Source organism: Mastacembelus armatus, chromosome 5 (assembly GCF_900324485.2).
Source record: "Mastacembelus armatus chromosome 5, fMasArm1.2, whole genome shotgun sequence".
Lineage (NCBI taxonomy): Eukaryota > Metazoa > Chordata > Actinopteri > Synbranchiformes > Mastacembelidae > Mastacembelus > Mastacembelus armatus.
This window is the reverse complement of record NC_046637.1, coordinates 26,575,733-26,596,956: the sequence shown is the minus strand read 5'-3', so window position 1 is coordinate 26,596,956 and position 21,224 is coordinate 26,575,733. Positions and strand designations below refer to the sequence as shown.

Here is a 21,224-nt window from a genome sequence, read left to right as displayed (position 1 = left end):
TGATGGACTGGTGACCCTAAATAGGAATAACGAAGTACAGATGATGGATTGGTTACAATTAGCGGCACCTAAACCAGCAGCAACACTGAAATTAAGCTAACACAGTGCGTCAGTGACAATAATGTAATGACCTAGGTCATTCTTTCAGCATCATCAATACTTTTTTAACTTGATATGTTTTTCTAGTAAAGCATTCATTTAAAGTTGAATTTCAGTCCACTTGAATACGAGTCCAGGAACGATGCTATGAGGGTGGTGAGAGTAAACCAAAATACTGCAAGACTTTTACTTGTGGTTAAGTATTTTTACATTGTGGTTTTGCTACTTCTGCTGATGTGAAGCGCCAGAATATTCCTTCCAGCACCGACTGTATCTAGCACCTTAAAATATTCATCTTTGCAGAGTGAATGAAAACTCTGCACCCTCATATGATCTAGAAAGAAAATGTGTGAGAAAGAGACTTCACAAACGACAAGACTTGTATTTTCACAGCTGCCGCAAACTTTGCTCCCCACAGAACTATCCTCACAAACACACACACACACACACACACACACGCACACACACACACACACACACACACACACACACACACACACATACGACTGCAGGGGTCTTTGATCATGCAGTGCTCAGTGCCAAGGGTGGAGGTGTAATGTGATGGTATTTTTACCAGGGTGATCAGGTCACTGTGATGATTTAGGGGAGACCAAAGGATCAGTTTCTTCAACCAGGAAAGAAAAGCTTGGGTGAGGGAAATGACCAAGCAGATTCCTCTGTATAATAGCGCAGTAAAGGTTTGCATACTGAAAGCTTACCAGCTCTGCACCAATAAATCTGGCTGTAATTCCATAGTAGTCCTCTGTGTTTATAAAAAGTGACACATTTTACTGAGGAGCTTAACTAGAAAAGGGAGGGAAATGGAACGTTTTCAAATATTCTGGGTTTGAGTAGAAGTGGAAAACGTATAAAAGAAAAATGCAGAGGGGACGGACAGGAAAGGAAGAAGAAGTGAGAAAAAAGAAGACAGAAGAAAAGAAGGAGACAGAGAGAGACCTAGAGAGAGAGAGAGAAATTGATTTCCACTAGGGAAACTTGGCCTTTGTGCAGCAGCATTTCTGAGGTTTATGGGAATCAGGGGCCTTATTCCCAAAGGTGCTCTTAATTTTTAACACAGAATTCTCTGTTTAAACACTTCCAGCTGCCCCACAATACACTGATTCACTGATTAAGCAATGGATAAACAAAGGGAGGAGAAAAGAGGAGATTGTGCAATATTGAAAAAGTATGCTGAAAGCCCTAAAAAAAACATCCTACCCATGCTAACACCCCCTACTTGCCATTTTCCTGCCCTTCTGCAAAGCACAAATGTCTCAGCAAAGCCAGAGACTTTTCTATCTCCATCCCTCTTCTCCCCTGGTCTGTTCCCCAGAGGTGGGAAAACAGTCTGGATTCATTAACTGCAGCTCCGTCTGTCTGAAACTATGCTATAAAAAAAACAAAAAACAAAACAACACGGCATAATTGAAAAAAAAAAAAAAACAGAACTGCCTGCCTTCTACATTTTTTACCCTCCTTTTTCTAAACAACTTATTTTCTATGTTTTGTCTCTCTCTCTGTTCCCTGGTGGTGTAGGAAAATCAACAACAAACAAAGTGAGTGCCTAGAAAGATTTTAATGTATCTAAAGTGCCGGGAAGCAGCAATGCTCACTTAGGAGTAGAACTGAGGAGCACGCTGCTCAAACAAGGGACGGACAGTGTAGTTTTATCAGAAGCAGTACATTTAATGGAGCTGATATGGCTTTGATGTCTTTTAAACTGTGATTGAGACTCCCAGTGCAATAAGCCTCCATTTCCCCTCTTCAACCTCCCGCACTCCAAAACTCTCCCTGAAGCATCTGGCGACAGCGTCACACCAAAAACACACAAGCACAGGGAGGGAAAAGAGGAATAAGACAAAAACAAAAACACATGTAAGAAAAAAAAAAATGTAGCTGCCTCGAGGTGTGTGATCTTCCAGAGTCACAAGATAAAAAGAAGTGGATAGTTTGACAAATGTATTTCATAGTTCAAGGCAAAAAGAAGCAGAGAGAGAGGGAGGGAGAGAGGGAGGGAGGTTTGAAGCTGGAGAAAATGTTACATGGAGAGAAGATTTGAAAATGTGCTGACTGGTTTGGCTTCTAACAGCACATGACCTCTTAAGGAGATTTGGGGCCAGTGTCTGTGCTAAGTAGCACACTGTCGCTCACTGTGCAGGGGGACCAGGTGCTGTAGCTCTTGCAGTACAGGCAGGGAAGGAAGGCTAAGTGACAGCTCTGGGATCAGTCCTCCTGTGAATTATGTGGAGCACCGCTGCCCAGGTTTTACTGAATGTAAATCTAAGTCTATTAAATTCCTAGGTTTCCCCATTGGAGAACTCTCAGCAAACATCCATTTATTTTCTTCCAGGGACGCAGGGGGAGGGACTGCAGCCAATCCCAGCTGGCACCGGGGGAGAGGCGGGGTACGGAGCTGACACACAGAGACAGACAAACACTCACACTCACACCTACGGGCAATTCAGAATCACCAATGAGTCTAAACCCAACCTGCATGTCTTTGGACTGTGGGAGGAAGCCAGAATACCCAGAGAAAACCCACACAGTCATAGAGAAAAAACAATAAAACTGATTCTCACCTCCACCATGTACATTCGACAGCTGTAAGGCACCGCTCGGCACCGCTCGGCACCACGTACAATAAAGGAAGCCCGACACTCACAGCTAATTTAAAAACGCTGTGAGAAAAAGCACATTAGCTGCCATGTGCCAAAGTCCCTCAAAGTAATTAAAAGTGCAGCACACACATTCAAAATGCATTTTCATTGCACTGCAAATTGCATTTTCTGAACTTTCATCATGATTTTTTGTATTAGTCACCAGTAAATGAACATTACACATCAGTGACATTTAAACTGCTTCAGCCATAATGGCAGCGTGCCTCAATGTCATTCATGTCACTCAGCTGCTAGCATGGCTGTAGACTCTGAGTCTCGTTATGAATATTGAACAGACAGGAGGTGACAGATGTTCACTTAAATTAAATCTCAGCTCCAGCACCTCCAGTGTTTTCTATATGTAAGGAGAAAACATTCAAAGAGAAGGTAATGAAAGTGAGTGAGGGAAAGAAAAGGAAAAGAGAGAGTGCAAAGGGAGAAACATCTGGGCAACTCATCTGTGGCATACTGAGGTCATGAGTCACCCCAACCACATGCGCATCATTTCCTGTAGGCTCACCCCTACCATTAGTTGCTGCTGACTCCTTCCATGCCAACTATAAACATAAACTGCTCCTCTTGTTCTGTCATTCTGTCATACACCAGCAACCTAAAGATCCACTTTGCAGTCCCTCCAGATTATGGACTGGAACAGATGAGGAAGACCTGCCCTTTATAGTGCTTTTTTTTTTTTTGAGCTGATGCTAAACATGATGGCTGGGGTTGTGTGAACTGTCAAAAGACAGATATTCTAGTCATCATAAATACATAGATTTACATTTTTCACATCTTTATACACGAGACAGTAATGAAAACGGTGCCATTTCCTTCAACTGCTACCTTACTTCAGTAATACAGCTCTAATCATTCATCATCCATCATTCACATCCTGCTCTTTAAATGCAGCCACTTCTCCATTTTATTTGTGTTTCTGCATACGTTTACATCAGTGTAGTGTGTGTGTGTGTGTGTGTGTGTGTGTGTGTGTGTGGATGTGCATCTGTTGTGTGGGACACGCATGGAGAACCAAAAGCTGCTGGAATTTCCTACAAATTCTTCTGATCCCTAAATTGTGAAGTGAGCCGAGTTCCAGCTGCATGATTACAGCAACAGTGATAATGTTTTTTTAATTACTCTGATCATAATTACTAAGCGTAAATACATGTTTCATCCAATAAAAAAAAAATCACTATATTAACATGCTACTGTTTCATTAATTTTGAAATGGGTGTTATGATTTCCTTTTCCTGATTGATTAGGAGATGTACTGTATAATTTATTAATAACAGCTGTGGTGGTTGCAAGGCCCAGATCAGATGGAGATTTGCATCAGGGCTGATCTTCATGATATTAATGTGAGCGATACTCAAATGCTCATGAATAATATTCATTATTCTGTGCTTGTCTGATATCAGCGGGTTTGAAAGGAACATATTTCCAAATGACAGCTACACCACATTGTGCATATATGTGGAAGGCAGAGCTGCCTGACTGTCATCATTGGGTCTTTTCATTTTCTCAGCTGGTCAGCACTGACAAAGTCATTTCTGCCATGTTAATGCATTCTTTGGTCACATGGAAAAAAGATGTGAATGGAGACAAGCTGCTGTACACAGTGAGTATGATCAGTCAGTGCTTGCAAGTAAAAACAAAAACAAAATATAAAAAGAGAGAAGTAAAACTGAGCTTTATGATTGCAGTATTTCTGCATTACACTGCAGCTTTTTGCAGAGGTCAGGAATGGAGAAATTGCGGTGAGAACCAGAAATGGACAAGGCAGAAAATATGAGTATAAGTGGGAAATGACATGTTTTGACTCAAGGCAAAGTACTTTTTATTCAATAAGTGCAGATAAGTATAATAGTGAAGTTAGTTATAAACCATCTGTCAAACAAGTCCGCCAGAAACATCCGTGTTTTGGGAAGATGAGGTTGTTGTTTCTGTGGCTGCTTTCCTTTTGACTCACTGGAGACATGGTGGCCAAAAACCAGGCCCTGACACAGCTAGTAACACAGGGCTTGAAGGAAGATCAGTGATAGAGGGAGGGAGACAAGCAGGATGTGGGTGTGCAGCCTTTTGACCCACAGGTTGTCTACAGTCAGGAGCCTGCACATCTACAACTCTGCATTCAATCACGCTCCCTAGATCTCCACCATCTCTCTTTTAGTTTCTGTTTTTTTTCAGGTAAAAAGACTCTTCATTGTTTTCTAGAAGAAAACCTCAGCCATGGAAAAACACAGCTGCTTTGAATGTGCTGCTATAATAGCTGTGACTCACGGGCTGTGCACAAGCATAGAGAAGATAAGGACACAAATATTGATGCCCTGTTTTGTTGTGCCCACATTTCTCACCATTTTTTTTTTTTTTTTGTCCGCCCATTTACATTTGACTTTAAAAGTGAATCTCATTAAGAACAACCTGCAGGTGCACATTTACAACCAACATGTCCTTTCAAATCACCATCTGCAAAAGAGGCAAACAGAACAAAAACCTTCATTCAAGTTTAAGGATCAGCTCTGATCTGCAGGCCATGGCAGGGATTTACTGCCCTTCTCTGAGAGGACTATAGAAAGACAGATCACAGGTGAATCAGAATGACTTATAATGGAGGACAGAGACATCTGCTGTACCTGAACCCTCATCTTTATGTATAACTGTATGTAACACATCTATGCATCAGTTCAGCCAGACCTACGCACAGAATGTACCTTCCTAAGTTAAATCCTATAGAAATAGAGAATTCATCACCCTGCTGTTTATAGGAACCAAGAGGAAACATGTGACTGACAGGACACAGGATCTAATTGGACACGTTCACATCACATAAATAAATGAAGTGATGTTGTAGAAATTAAAATTCAAAATGCATTTTCTGGAGTGTGTTTCAGATCTGAGGTTTTTCCACTATTTGTAGGTTGTAAACAACCCCTACAACCAAAACTGAAGAATTCAGCATGAAAAAATTATGAGATGACAGATCTCCGTGGCCACAGGTGGTGCAGTGTGCTTTTTCAGTCTTTGTGCCACTGTTCCAGCACTTGCTGCAGAAGCTAATGAAATTTGCAGTGAAAATATGTTCTATTTGTAGCCTTCAGGAATGAACTATACCAAAACATTATAACACACAGACGCAGACGCACACATTCCTTGCCTTGCTGCAGTGTGAGGTAGCTGTTTTGACAGTGGTGTTATGTGTGGAGAACTGGGCTGTAACATGTATTGTACTGTGTCCTATGCATATCATGCTATGCCAAGTTCTGTGCAACAGCTCATCACCATCACTTTGTGATTTCTAAAAATGCTCGGGTGCAGGTGCATACTTCTGTTGTGTACTTACGGTGCAGACTGAGGGAGATGTTGATGACTCTCTCCTCTGTGAAGCTCTTAAGATTGGGAATCTTGGCACATTTGAGGTGTGTGGATGAGGGGGAGTCGCCAACGTGGATCCAGCAGACAGTTTCCTGGGCGTAGATGAAGTCCATGGCTGTGGTTTGTTTGGTGCTGGTAGACAGCAGGCTGTTGACTGTAGTGCCACTCAGGGAGGTGGCCTGGATGTTCTGCGAGTTGGCGATCAACAGGACAGGCAGACGGTCTACTGGCACTGGAAATGTAAGCATGGACATAACTAACAGCAAACAGGATGAAGGTGAACAGAACACCCATACAGCCTCAGTCAAACATCCAGTACACCCAGTGCTGCTGCTATCTTCTGGTACAGTACTTACCATTCTTGGCCTTGCAAGAGCGGTTGTCTGGCTGGGACAAGTAGCCCTCCACACAGGAGCAGGTGTAGGAGCCTTCAGTGTTGGTACAGGACTGACTGCAGGTCCCATACACACTGCACTCATCAAAATCTGAACCACAGGAGCAATCGATTGTCTTATTACACAGTTCAAATACAAAATAACTAATTTCACTGCTGAAATTTTAGTGGATAAAACAAAACATAAAACCTTCCACAGATGAGTTATAAAAATGCTGATGCTCTTATTTTCCTTGACTCACAACAAATGCTTAACTGTTGTTTTGCATTTCATGGCTAAGTTTGTTTTTGCCAGAATAAATCTGTGATTCATTCAAGGTATAATACTTGATTATCTTGTTGTACAAAAACATCATTATATAAGTGTTGTTCACCACTGCCAGTCACTCATCTGTAAGCCTGATGGCTGCTGAGATTGCAGCATTTCTAAATAGCCTTTTGTGGGAAATGACCCCACTCCCAAGCCCCCTGAACGACCCACTGGTTTCTCAAAAACGTGAGTAAACACTGTGTCGCTTCGGCTGCATAAAGAACTTAACAGCTGATGTGGATTTACTGGACATAAGCCAGAAAAGCTGAATGTTTGCTGTTGATAACAGCACCAGAAACAACATCTTACATGCAGCCAGCAGCATTCATCGCTAGCTGTTTGACACAAAGACATATCAAAATAAGGATCACTCTTCTGCTCGTTTTACATTGTGACTTACTGATTAGCATAGACAGGACCTAAACCATATACTAGACATACAGACGCATATTAAACAACAGTGTCACTGAGGGCCAGTGGGTGGTAATGGCCAATAGGAACTCACCTTTGCATTTCTTTCCATTCGGGCTGATCTCATAACCGCTCTTACAGTAACAAACAGGCCCTCCTGGAGTTATCCCACAGTTTTCCTGACAACCAAAGACTGAGCAGTTGGACATAAACTCTGAAGAGAGACAAAAGAGGTGAGGAAGATGATGATTTAACAAACTTAGGAACAAGGTGTATGTGTTTATTTGTCTCTTTCCTTTTACAGATGTTGTTACTGGGCTGAAAACACTGGATCTGTGGTTCAAACGTGAGGTGCATTTGAACAAAATTATGTAATAACCCAAAATATCACTATGACTAGACTCTAGATAATACTCTGATCACTTGGGTTTCAGTCGTCATATTTGGTACGACTTCACAGAAGACAAAAAGCTCACGGCATGCCTGTAGGTACAATGAGGAATTGTTACTGCTGCTTCACTTTCTGGAGAATATTTGTAGTTTAGCTGAAGTCCTTAAAGGTGCAAAGTGTAAAATGTGAAAAACTCATCTACACCACCACCTCCAAAATAAAACTGTCTAGACCCACTGTCTGGTTTGGCCATTCTGGGCTACTCCATAAACATGACAGCACAACATGGCTGCCTCCATGAAAGGAGACCCACTCCCTATGCAGATGATGTAGCTGTCTGGATATTGTGCCTGAAAAAACAAACAAAAATAATGTTTCTTTTGCCAGAATGTGTCATTGATGAGCCAAATGCCTTCACAACTGAAAAACAAGTGGCAGTAAAGATACTGGGGGGAAGGATTGTATTCAGTGTTTAAATGTTTGTTTTGGCCATAAAGGCACATACATTATACGCTTTAACAACCTTCTAGCCGGGCTGCACCATGAATCTGTGTAACTGGTTCTGAATTAATTGGTTGCTCTGTTGATGGTGTTCATGCAGTGAGCAGCTGTCAGGACCGATTTTTCACTCTGCTCTGCAGATGACTCCAAGTCTTAGTACAAAAGTTTTCCAAAATGCTGCCAGGGTGGGCAATTACAGCTGGCCAGGCTAACGCATCATCACACACATAAACAAGACTTTTCAAATTCTAACACCAAGAAAACTTCAACTCATCTTAGCAAAGTGATTTTCCAAAATAAGAAAATAAGAGTTCGAGACAATAGAAAATCTACAAATACTTCTACCCTGCAGTAACCAATACCTTCCTTCCAGCCCCAACTGTGCTGAGGTTGGCTACACACATCAAATATCAGCAGGACACAAACGCAAGATGTTCCAGTCACACCTAACAGTCAGCTCGCCGACTACAGTCTCAGCAATTTTCTCGACAGCATGCTGCATATCCTGTGAGATATACCTCAAGAAACAGTGAGTCATAGTCAAACAAACACATTCATGTCAAATAAGGCTTAGATCTATCAGTCACAAATGATTCACTCTGCCCAGAAATACTGGCAGACAGTTCACACTAACTCAACACCTCTGGGGAGAGAAGATCAGAGTAGGATCAAAAAAATCTTTTCTTTAAAGGCGCCACACTTCGTCTGTACATATTTTTATTGACCAAATACTCCGTCCTAAAAAACACCCACATATACACACACAAATCAGCAGATCTCTTATTTTTGCTAATAAAAGGAGTTGCCCTGTATGAGAATGATAATCAAATGATCAGATATACTTCATATAACCGGTGCCCTGCTGTCAATCACTGTACAGTGCTCTGAATGCAGATGAGCAACAAGTCTTTCTGCTGCACTCCAGAGGCTTGCTGGGGCAACCACAGTTCAAATTACAGACAAGCCTGGAATTTTCCAAAACAAGTCTGAGCACCGAATAACTGAGATGTGTTTAAAAAAACAACACGGGCAATAATGTAAACAACACACAATGACACATACCACGTAATATTACGTTTGTGGCAGTTTGGGACACGACAACCCTCAGAAAACAACAAGATGTGGCTTTCTTTTCATTCTTGTGGGATTGGCTTTACATTGACTTTCATTCATTTTCTCTTAAGTTATGACAGACTGTCTCTTATTTCTAAATCCTAAAAGCAAAACATCAAATAACATTCAAATAAATAATGTTTCAATCTTTCATTTGGTTTATTATCTTAACTCTGCATATTATACAGTTTGTATGTGAAAAAGGCCGTTCTGGTCTGTATCAAACTCTACCATTAATGCTAATCAGGGCTGTTGACTACAGGGTAGGTGTTAGTGATGCAGTGGTAATGACGTCTGCTGGATGTTCTAACAGGTATAACTTTGGGATTTCTATCAATCTGAGACACAAAGCTGCTTGATGGACAGGATCTGATCGTCAGTTGTGTAATTCTACCTTTTGACAGACATGAATACCAGTAGAGGAAGTGCCTCAGTGCTATCTAAGTTCTCTTTAGTCATACTTCAGGTGTCACAGCGGTGCAGTGTTGGCACTGTCACCTCAGAGCAAAAAAGTCACTGGTTTGAATCCTGTTCAACCCTGGGGCCTTTCTATGTCGCATGTTCTCCCCATGCCTGTTGGGTTTTCTCCGAGTACAGAGCCCTGTGAGAGACCGGTGATCAGTCTAGAGGGTACCCCACATTTCACCCAGTGTCAGCTGGAATTGGCTCCAGCTCCCTGCAACCCTGAATTGGACTAAGCGCTAGACAATGGATGGATGAATGATTAGTCACACTTCATCTGTCCAATGAGGATTTTGGGGACTTTTGCACAATCGGGTTCTATTTTGTCTTGGTGGGATCAACTCAATCAGCACATTCTTTTAAAGGATATTACATTCTTTAGGATCATCATAAATTACTTCCTCCTTTCTGATTTCACAATAATAACTTCCCTAATTGAATGTGTAAATGGAACATATGGACAGGAATCAATGGAACCCCCATGCATACAGGAAGTCAAATTTATTGCTGATTTTTTTTCCATAAAGCGTACAATATTGCAGCTTGATGAGGGAAAAGAAACACACACAGCTCAGTTTCAAACAAAACACAGCCACGATGCAAGATTCAGACATAAAATCAGTACGTTACTGAACTCAGAATCCAGACAAATTGCATTATCAGCCATTTTCACAATCAAAAAGAAAAATTCCAAGTATCTTTGATATTATAATGTGCCCTTTCCACATCTCTGACAAATACGACCTTTCACCTTGCAACTAAATGTATAATGGAACAAACTATGTCACAATCTGTCTCAGAACAGAATGTGCTAATTGAGTTGACCACAAGAGAAAATACACTCTGACTGTGCAAAAGACCTAAATGCTGTTTCTTCACGGGACAGATGAATGAGTACAGGAAAGAGTGAATGTATGGACGTGTGTGACAGTGGTACCTCTGCAGTGTGGTCCCTCATCCCAGCCATCAGTGCAGTCTGGGACCCCGTTGCACAGTTTGCTCATGTGGATACACAGCTCTGTTCCTCCACACTGGTACTCATTGGGAGGGCATCGTGACACAGTACTGTGTGGACCTGAGGAAGTCATACACAAACAGGGTTAGCTGAAAAGGGAAAAGTGGGAGCAGAAGTTCCATTTATTACAAGCAAAAGTTGGTGCTGCAGGTTCCTCTTGTTTTTTTTCCCCCTTTATCAATCCATCACATAAAAATAGTTGATGGAAATCTGTTATTGTTTCACCATAATTATCAAATCCTCCTTTTTTTGCTTTAGCTTAGAATATACTTAAACTGCTGATCAATTATCATTATAGTTTCCAATTAATATTCTATCAGTTAATTGATTTACAAATCAGCTAATCATTTCAGCAACATTCACCCATTAATCTAATTTTTTTTCCTTTGTCACAAAATAATAATTTTATGCAAATTAGATAGTGAATAAACATAGCCTCAGCTACTGAGGTTACGTCAGGAAGGGCCTTCGCCGTAAAGCTTGTGCCAAATCGAGTATGTGGATCAATTGATCCGCTGTGGCGACCCTGAACAGGAGGAGCCAAAATAAATACTGAATTATTTGTTGTATCTTAAATACTGAATGTAATTGATTAAAGTCATGTATTGATGTGAAAAATGCGTTTCTCAAAAGGGAATAATTGATTCAGGTGTAACAATAAGAACTACTCTAATCAGGCAGAAAAACAAGCAGAAAATGGATATCACTGCCCCACCTTATCTGTGAACACAGCTCCAGCCTGCTGCAAGCAGATTTGTTTGCAGCCACCAAGGCACATGCATAACAGTACCGTGTTTACTTGATTACTTAAGACCAAGCTTACCCTGAAATATTTGCTTTCTCTCTTGCTGTCTCTTTCATCCATTTTGTCCTGACTATAAAAATGCTCAGTAAGGCAGAAATACTTTGCAGCCAATCTTCATAAAATATTGCCATTTCAACCTGCCAGTGGATGACAGACTTTGTGACAGGCAGCAGGCACTGTGTGTGGCTGACAACGTATTTGTCAGACTGGAGAAACACAGATATGTATCTTCCAGATTGAGCGCGCATCAAACTCCCTGTTCTTTAATATTTGTGAATGGCACAACTTATATGCCCAGGGTAAAATACAGAGGGAACCTGCAGATGGGGAGCAGCAAACTATCTGGCTATGAATACACCTAAAAATGCATGAACGCTGACTTTTCAGTACCTCTTGTGCTCAGTCTTACCGGGAATCAACAGAGCAACTCGGACTTGGTCGCTGGGAGAACCCTTAAATATTATCAGACAGGTCATCATAATGAATCCTTGACGAGGCAAGTGAAGATGCTCAAGAGCCATTTCCAAGATGAACACGTTATTATAATGCAGATTTTTCAGCTCAGATGTGCTGACCGCTCACCAGGGAAATGCACAACAAACACGAAAAGGGCAAGGCGGATGTGCACTGACTTGTACTTTAATCTACTAAAATCTCTTATCTAGTAGATGTTCCTCCCAAGAGGTGTTTAGGAATGTCTATCATTCTCACTAAACCAAACACAATGGGAACCACTGATCGCAACATAATCGCATGCTGTTGTATTACAATTCATGAATTCTGTTACAGACCAGGCACCTAGTGTCCAATATAAAAAAATAAAACGTACTGTAAAACCCTCTTGTACATACATACATCCAGGCTTCCCTGAAATTCTGACCATCCTGAACAACATCAAATGAACCTATTGCACTAATATGAGCTAGAGCATGAACTTTAATGGTTAAAGGTTAAAGTTTATAATGAGACATACATTTATGATCCGTCTGAGTCAACAAAGTCAGAAGTGTTTGCTTCATGATAATTAATCAAACCCGTGTTGCAATGATGGGAAAAACAGGAAACTTTCTACATTTTTCAATGTGGGGAAACTGCGTGTTCTCTGTCTGTGCTGTGCAGTATCTGCCAACATGTGCTGCCAAACTGGTATGTTTTCAAAAAAATGTGTTTCCCTGTATAAATAAGTACAAGAATCATTTGTTAAAAAAAACACAAAACAGGGATGTTTGTTAGCTTCTGATCCCCTCTTTTCAATTCTTAGCCGTTTTGTTCCTTTATCTTGGTTGCCAATAATGCTGCTTCCCATTCCTCATGAATTCACATTCATCTTTTTCTCTTGCCAACTGGCTGTAACAGGCAGAAATCCAACAAACCATCAGGGCAACAAGAGATGGCCACGAGGGAAAACCACCACTATTGTTGGTGGGCTTTGCCAAACAGCCAGATTCACCACATCTACAGAGAACATACTTCCATCCAGGAGGCAGGGCACCAACAACTGGCACGCTAGGATAGTGGCATAGCGGCCTGGTGGAGTAGTCTGTGCTCGGAAGGTAAAGAGAACACATTCACTTTGGTTGGAGCAAAGTTTAAAACACTAAATCCATGCAGTTCTAGATCAATATAGAACTGGATATACTGCTAAAATCATTTTCCAAACACAGAGGGCTTTTGTCCTTAATGACCTTATTGCTAAACTCTTTTCCTTGGATGAAGTTCCCCGTCGTGTGACTGACTCTTATCCACAAAAAGACTATTGACTCAGCACAACTCTGTCCTCAAGTCTGTGTGCTGTCCACAAATGTATCCGAGATGCTTTCTCTGTGTGCTGCTGCCAATAATTCCCCCTTTAACCACAGCGATTGTTTTATTAGCATCATATCTTTAATATTTATTTTAGGCATTATACTCACGTCACAGTTTATGTGCTCAGGTTAAAATGCAGAGGCTTGTTTGAAGGATAAACATGTTTATTTCATTATCTGGTTACTTTAAAAATGTGGCAGAGTTGGATGTTTTTGGAAACATATTTTCCTTTCAAACAGCTTGATGAAAAAATGGACACATGTGCTAAGCTGGAGCCAGAGCCGGGAGAAAATGATCTTAGATAAACATAAAGACTGCAAGTAGGGAAACAGCTAGCTGCTCTACACAAACTTAAATGGTAAAGTTGTGGTTTTAGTTACGTGCTATGACTATTTGGCGATGAGTTGCATGGCAGTTCATGAAGTAACTGCACTTGACTAATTATTTAAATGAGCAATGGGTCAAACAAACAGGGTAGAAAAATTAAAGTTCTTTGTAGGAATGTTTCTGAGTTTTGAAGGAACTTATTTCCAGTGTTTTTGCTAAGTTAAGTTAACCAGCAGCATCGTAGGCATACGCACATGAGAGCGGTATCAGGGTTTCAGTGTCGCTCTCAACAAAATGTCTAACTTTCTCTTTAAATTCCACATGTCACAACACATTTATATACTAAAGCCTAAATCAAAGAATGATGATAGACGGCTCTATTTTTTAATTTTCATTAATCATTTGTGTTTTCCTTCACTTTTTTGAATCATTAACTTTGCTTGCAATCGGTCGCTCCTCTTCTGGACTCGTCTTTCTGTCTCTTTGGAAAGTCAAACTGCTGTTCCACGTCTCCCTCATCCTCTCTCTCCTTCTCTATCTCCTCCCAACATTTTTCTTCCAACATCTGCTGACCCATTTACAGTAAGTGTGTAAGAGCGAGATGTGGAAAATAAAGGCAGTAAGAAACAAAGAGAGAGGGAGAGAAACTGAGAAAAAGCAGGGAAGACACATAGAAGACCAAGACGAGCACCTCATCCACAGGAAGTGAACAGAGGCCCACAAAGCTTCATTCTTGTAAGAGCTGGCAGTGGTCGGCGGGGCCGCAGTGGAAAAGGCATTGCTAATTTGAATTAAACTGGGTCTCTTATTCAACATTCTTCTACTGTGAGGGAGCCAGGTTTTCTTTGAGAAACCTTTCTTTTCTTTGAGAAGTTTCTGTTTGCCCTGTGTCTCTGCACATCTTGTTGACAAGTTGGGTGAAAGATTTGCACAGGCCGGTGGGTACAGCTTCAACTATTCAGCTCTGTATCTCAGTCCAGAAAAAAGAAAAATCTCCTTGATGTCTCCATCACTGACCCATGTCCTTGTGACAGAGCCAGTGGTTGAAAACTGAAGCTGGAGATTTGACTATTCTTTTCCTATGGACAAGCAGAGGTTGTTCCACGGCTTCATTTTTGTGCTACAGATGTCACACAGACGTCAGCAGACACCAACTCAGATTTCACTCTTTCCATTTTCTGTCTGACTCAACACATTTGGCTGAGGATGTACAAACAGCAACTTTAAACCTCACTTCAAATCAAAGCTTGTGTAGTTTTCCATATAATAATGAGGTTTTCTTTTTATCTAGGGCAGCAAAACGAACGCCTACCCGAGTCACATTTACAGCCCAATACTGTCTTTCGTCTATTAGCACTAGCATCTAAACAGCACTGCTGGATTTCAGACACCTTGCACAAGTGGACTCTTTAAGCCGCAACACACAAGATCACATGTACTTTTCCAGTCCGAGGGAGTGAGGGCAGAGGGGGTGGTGAGAGTGGGGGTGGACAAGAGAATTAAAGCCATTGTTTGGATCACACAAATCAGCTATGGCCCCCTACAAAGCAGGCTGAGCCGCAGTGTTGTAAGCGGCGTCACGTGCAAAGCTTGATCTGAACACATTGGGGTAGGTTGGCACTTTCAAATTATGTGCTGCTTAAGACTCATTTGTTTTGTATCTCCTACGATCTGTAATAGTTTTAGAATTGCGAATACATTTTTTCCTTTACAAGTACAGTTTTTTGCAGAATTATTCATCCTGGAAACTGTTTCTACGTCTGCATTTCCTCTGCAGTAGTAAAAAGAGGCCCAGCTAGGAGACCTAGTGGAGAACAGGCTGTTTCTAAGCTCAACCCTTTCCTTTCAATACTTCATGATTCCTGTCCATACGCTAGTCAGCACAATGCTTATTCAACAAGAACGTACACACAACTAAAGATGCAGCCGGCACTAGACCAAAATATGTAAAGAACTTTATGTGAGCCGGAATGAGGCCAAATGCAGAGCAGTGCGGCTACCCACCGGGTTTATTTTAAGTACTCCAGAACCTTCAGCATACGAAACTATGGCAGACATACAAGTACGGACACAGAACAACAGCACATTCTGCTGACAAGCTCTCACAATCCTGCTGCTTTTCACACACATAAAGGCAGCAGATACGGACAGATAATTGAATTAGTGGATCCATAAATATAATGCACCCCATAAATAAATAGCGGTTTGCTGCCAGCAGCTCTTAATGAAATAGCAATACTGGGTTTCTCCGACCACTGATGACCATGTACTCAGACCAGCTGAGCCTTTCTGTGATGTTCTTGGCCCTCATCACACATTCTTGGATGGAGCACTCAAATCATGACCCAGCAGCTCCGAGGCACCCCATGACCTTCCCCCCCGCCACGCTGCTAAAGAAACAAAAGTCCAAACAACTAGGGCAAAGCACTGAATACTAAAAGCAACAACAACACCAGAGCTTCCTTCAGGCTTAGAGACGATAGAGTCACTGACATGGGTGTTTGTGTTTTTATGTTGCTGCTCAAGAGAGTCTTGTCAAAAAGATCATGGGCAGCAAAAGAGCAGGCAGGGCAGCAGAGTGCCGAAGGTAAAAAATGTCTGCACTTTTGTTTCTGTCAGATATGCCATAAACACTTCACTCTGCAGGTGAGAAACAACACACTAACCGGCTTCTGGGTGCCTTACTAGAGCAAAATCATTTCAGCTACGTGAATTTTCCCAGTCCAAGTAATGCCAAACGTGTTTTTATACACGTTCAAGGGACAAAATGCAGTTTATTATAAGCATCTCTGCCTCAAACCCTGGGGCCACACCTTTTGCCGTCTATACACTTGATGGTCGGGTCTTTGGTCTTTGGTTCCCTGATCACCACTTTCCTTCCAAGATATCAACACCACGTTTTCATTCCTTCCTGGCGCAGTTGGGGTGGTGGGGGGGCTGGCAGGGTGACAAGCAAAGCAGGAAGGCTAAATCCAGTTCTCAAAAGCACAACAAACTGATCCTTCTGCAAACGCAGCAGCACCACTGCTCCTCGGGGCAGAAAAACCACTAAGCAAACATTTCTATCAGTAAAATAAATCGCAAGATTCACATAGGACAGGACCGCCACATACCCCAACCTAACAAACCCACTGAGCCTCTGTCGATGTTGGTTATGAAAGAGACAAAGACCCACAAAAGGAACTCAATGGTTGATATGAATAAGTTATGTCATTCATCCCACACATGCGATTTCTAAAAGCTTATGCATTGAAAGGACTGATCATAAAACCACACCTCCCTCCCACACATATGACGCAAACCAAATCACACACATGTACACTTACTGTCTCCCTTTTCCTCCCTTTCACTTACATACAAATACAGATGAAAGAGGAAAAATACACCTATTACTAATGGGTTGTTACGCAGCAACTCTATTTCTGAGACTAAACAGACTCATTATTTGGTTCCTTCGCCTCTTATTTCCTCACAGTGAACTCAGGATTAACTTAAAACTATTAGCACAGAGCAAGTTATTCTTGTAGAAGAGGAGAGGAAAAGCTATTCTGCTGCCCCAGAATGGCTGAATATCCGAAAGGCACTTTGTCTGTTTTGGTTGAGAACTTCTACCCAGAAATCGAGAGACTAACTTTAATCATAACAAATTAAGCACCAATCCCCTCTCCAGACACTCATTCTTATTTGTTACATAGAGCATTAGATAACTAATTCAAAGGACAGGCAACTAATTATCGTGTAGACAAACAGCTATGCAAATGACAGGAAAGGCCCGAAGGGGTCGTAGAGGAGGATTAGAGGAATCGTCACCGCCTGAGCCAAGAGACCGAAGTTAAGTAACCACTGCAGATACAAGCTGTGCATTCAATAATGCGTATACATGATGGAGTCATTTATTACTCCGTTTAATCAGACACAAGGTGATTTACCGTACATAAAAGGAAGTCTAGCCACAAGGCACAGCCAGGTGTTCAGCATCTGTGCGCCTACCCACATCACCATATTATTATTGTCTGAGCCCCTTATTCTCCGGCATCATGAACCCACCCACCCCCCATCCCCTCGGTGCCTCTGGCCTGCCACACCTCCTTCTGCAGAGAGCCCTGCCGAGATTACATAATGGCCTTTTTAAAATTTAAACCCCTGACACGCTTTTCTTGGCTGAACACAGCCTGGCCTCTCTTGCCCTGCTGTAAGGCCCAGCTTTGCAATCTTTTCTGCCCCAGCATCAACTCCTCATCAAAAAACAGCCAACTGGTGGCTGGTGGATTAAAACTGGTTTAACAGACAGATACATGTTTGTCTTCTGGTATATTTTTGTGCAGGGGTTACACCGATGACTGTAAAAATTTGATTCTATTCAAATATCACATTAAACAACAAGACGTAAAGGAAAAGGTGTTGCTCTTAGCAAACTAACAGAGAATTATCACCCGGTTGTGCAGAGGCCTTCAGCTCCACAGAACATTTCAGCTTCTTTCAACTAACTGTTTTTTTTTTTACATCCTGCAATTTTACTGATGAGCTTTAGTCTCAGTGCTCACAGTGCTGTTCTTAGCTTTATTCTACAGCAGACTGACTTGTTAGCTAACTAGTACATGAAGCTTGAGAAACACAACTTCAAATTAATGTTGATGTTGTTTTCTATCTGCTGGATGTGCAAATAGGGAAATGTTATTCTAAGATATATGTGTCGTGTTTATGTCTGGCTTGTTAATTCTTTGATTCGCTAAAAGTAAAATGTAATACATACATTTTTGTGGTCAGTTCAATGCAAAAACAATTAACTGCCACAATATGACATTTCTGCTATTTCAAGCATGTTACTGCATCAAGTATAAGCTTACAAATTTCAGACGTAGTGCACACTCCTGTGGCCAAAGCTTTTCTTTTGGCGTGAGATGTAATAATTTCATGGTTATTTGTGTTTGCGTATGTGTGTTATTGGAGAACACTCAGTTTAAGATGGTTGCTTTATCGTCTAGATGACCCAGAAAGTAAATGTTTCTAAAGAGAAGGGAGAGAGCAGACTCACACCTGCAGCAGGTTCTTGTATGAACAAGGTGCTGGAAGGAGACAGACTCTTTCATGTTGAGCAAAAGTTGTTTTCCTTAACATGTTGATGGCTATATGGAGTGAGTGACGGCTGCTCTTAGGAGACAGGAGCAGGATCAAACAGATCACTTCCTCTCCCAAAATTAGCACATTGTAACCACTGGCTTTGAGTCAGCTGTCTGGTACATGACATCACTGATTAAATATAAACAAACAATAAAGGCCTTTATGTCATTTTACAGCTGCTGTGGGTTTAACTTCAAAGATAAAAGTCACCAAGTCTTGGAGACGGTTTCTCTTGCTCTGTCTCTCTCTGTGTGTTTTGATAGAAATCGATGAGTCGCACATTACATCATGAAAGATTATTCTATCTGTGGCTGTTACAAAAGTGCTTCATCTCCTAAAAAGCTAAGTGCAGCCTATATAGGAACTGTGTGAAAAACTGCCTCCCGTTATCGGCCAGGGGCAAAGGGTGTCATTTCAGATTTACACACTTCCTGTGTTTGCAGGGCACACTTATTGCACGTGGGAATATTTGAAGAGCCCAATAAAATCTGCAGCATCAGAAGATGGCAGCTCTCTACCTGAAGGCTTTTTGGGCCAGACAAGTTGTCTTCACATTTATCTTCATTACATGGCTTTCAATTGTTCATTGATTAAGAGTGCAGTTCAGAGTTCTAAATAAAGGTCATATGCCCAGACAACCATTTTGTTTTTGTTTTACTCTGTCAGTATCCTTCTATGCCAGTCTGACCCAGCACCCCAGGGTACAAAGAACAGCATTGTGGGGGTTACACAGCAGGGCAAAGCAGCTGCACTGGACAGTGGCTGACTTCACTGGCAATAGCCAACACCCCAACAAAGGCCACTGTGAAGCTCCATCCACATGAGTGAATAAATAAACCTCTCTCATGTATCTTTCAACCAGAAGCATCTGCAAAAGCTCTTTCACAAAGAGCACATTTATCACAACAATAAAATTAAAAATGTTACTCATGTGGGTGGTGTACATACAGTTTGAGCTCCATATAATGAAACCTTTTCATTTGGCACTGTGGCGTTTCAATCATTTTTTTTTAAATTTTCAATCATTGTTAAAACTTCTGAAGCTCAGAGGAATTAATTTTTTTCTGTATCCTGTTTACATATGATGACCTGCAAAAAATACCTGAAATACTATGTCACACAGTTGAGATTCATTTGGTGCTCTACAGTGTCAACACCCATCTGCTCTGCACCATCACAACAGTTTTAGTTTTCCTGCAGTTTCTGCATTTATGGGATAATTTAATAGTAGCACACTAAGGCTGCTAGTATGGCTGTGCTGCAGGGACAAATCCCAATAAAAACCAACAATGTTGCTCCAAAACTATGAAATCGCCCCACTTATCCTTTGGTCTTACTAAAGCACCTACGTCCAAGACACACCCACAAACCCAATTACAGTAAGACCCAAATGACATACTATTTAAACTTCGATACTGAGTTCAGTACTCAAAAGTAGCAGATAAAAGTAAATATTTACTTTGCCCACTCCTTTATAAGCTTCTTGCCAATTTTCCTTAGTACGATCCTCACTTCAGTTTTATCTATCTCAATCTTAACTTCTACAAAAACACCTAAATTCTAAGAAAGTTCTGATAAAATCAGCGTCTCTTGCCTCTTTTGACTCACGTCTTTGGTTTTACGCTCTGACACTGTCCCTCCAGAGCAAAGGCCCCAAAGCTGTTGTTTTTGAGAGAATTTGGCATTAGCCATAGAGAGTAAGAGACGAGGAATGGAGTCACAATTGTTTCTGTCCCAGATAGAGACACGGAAGGAGGCTGGTCCACAGATGAGAAGGGGAAAGAGCAGGTTGTGAAAAACAGCAGGTTTCTCCATTGCTCTGGGCGAGTCTCTAATGACTTCCAGACCTATTCTCATACAGTCTGTGTCTAGACTGGAGCTACAGCACTCTATACAGACCTCATGCACACACACACACACACACACACACACACACACTGAACCCCCTCCGCCCAGAGCCCTCTGTCCTCTTAGAAAACTACAGGCGTTTCAGTCTAAGAGGCTGACCAAAAAGACACTGCTGCTTTCATTTCCTCCCCCAGGGGTTTCGACCTCAAAGCATCTCAACTCTAATGAAGACTTTGACACGACAGCTGCCTTTATTCGGGACTATTTTTGGTTTTGTATCATGACTACATCCTCTGAATGCAGAAGGAAATCACATATATAAGAAAGACAAACAGTAAATCTCCTAATTGGGTATGACAGGACTGTTTAAAAGCAGAATGACCTATCCCACTAGTTGATAAAACCTCCCATTGTTTCCTTCAAACACTGCAGTACCGTATTAGCATACCATTGATACTGCAGAAATAAGCAATTTCTGGGGCAGCTTCAAACACCTGCACCTGATGAAATCGATCTACGTAATTCACAGAACATCTTCTGCACAGATTTTAGACGAATCAACTACAAGCCTGTATTTTTGTGATGAAAGCAAAGG

At 41.5% G+C, this 21,224-nt stretch overlaps 1 protein-coding gene across 1 annotated transcript in view; it reads right to left on the bottom strand.

Annotated features, from left to right (window-relative positions):
• The window catches only part of LOC113129943 (low-density lipoprotein receptor-related protein 1-like), an 80,779-nt gene that overhangs the window by 45,606 nt on the left and 13,949 nt on the right, over positions 1–21,224 (bottom strand). Inside the window, exons 3-6 of the mRNA XM_026306187.1 lie at positions 10,645–10,782; positions 7,335–7,454; positions 6,482–6,610; positions 6,094–6,357 (exon numbers count right to left, since the gene is read on the bottom strand). Of these exons, the coding sequence (XP_026161972.1) occupies positions 6,094–6,357; positions 6,482–6,610; positions 7,335–7,454; positions 10,645–10,782 (651 nt within the window). The remainder of the gene's footprint in view (positions 1–6,093; positions 6,358–6,481; positions 6,611–7,334; positions 7,455–10,644; positions 10,783–21,224) is intronic.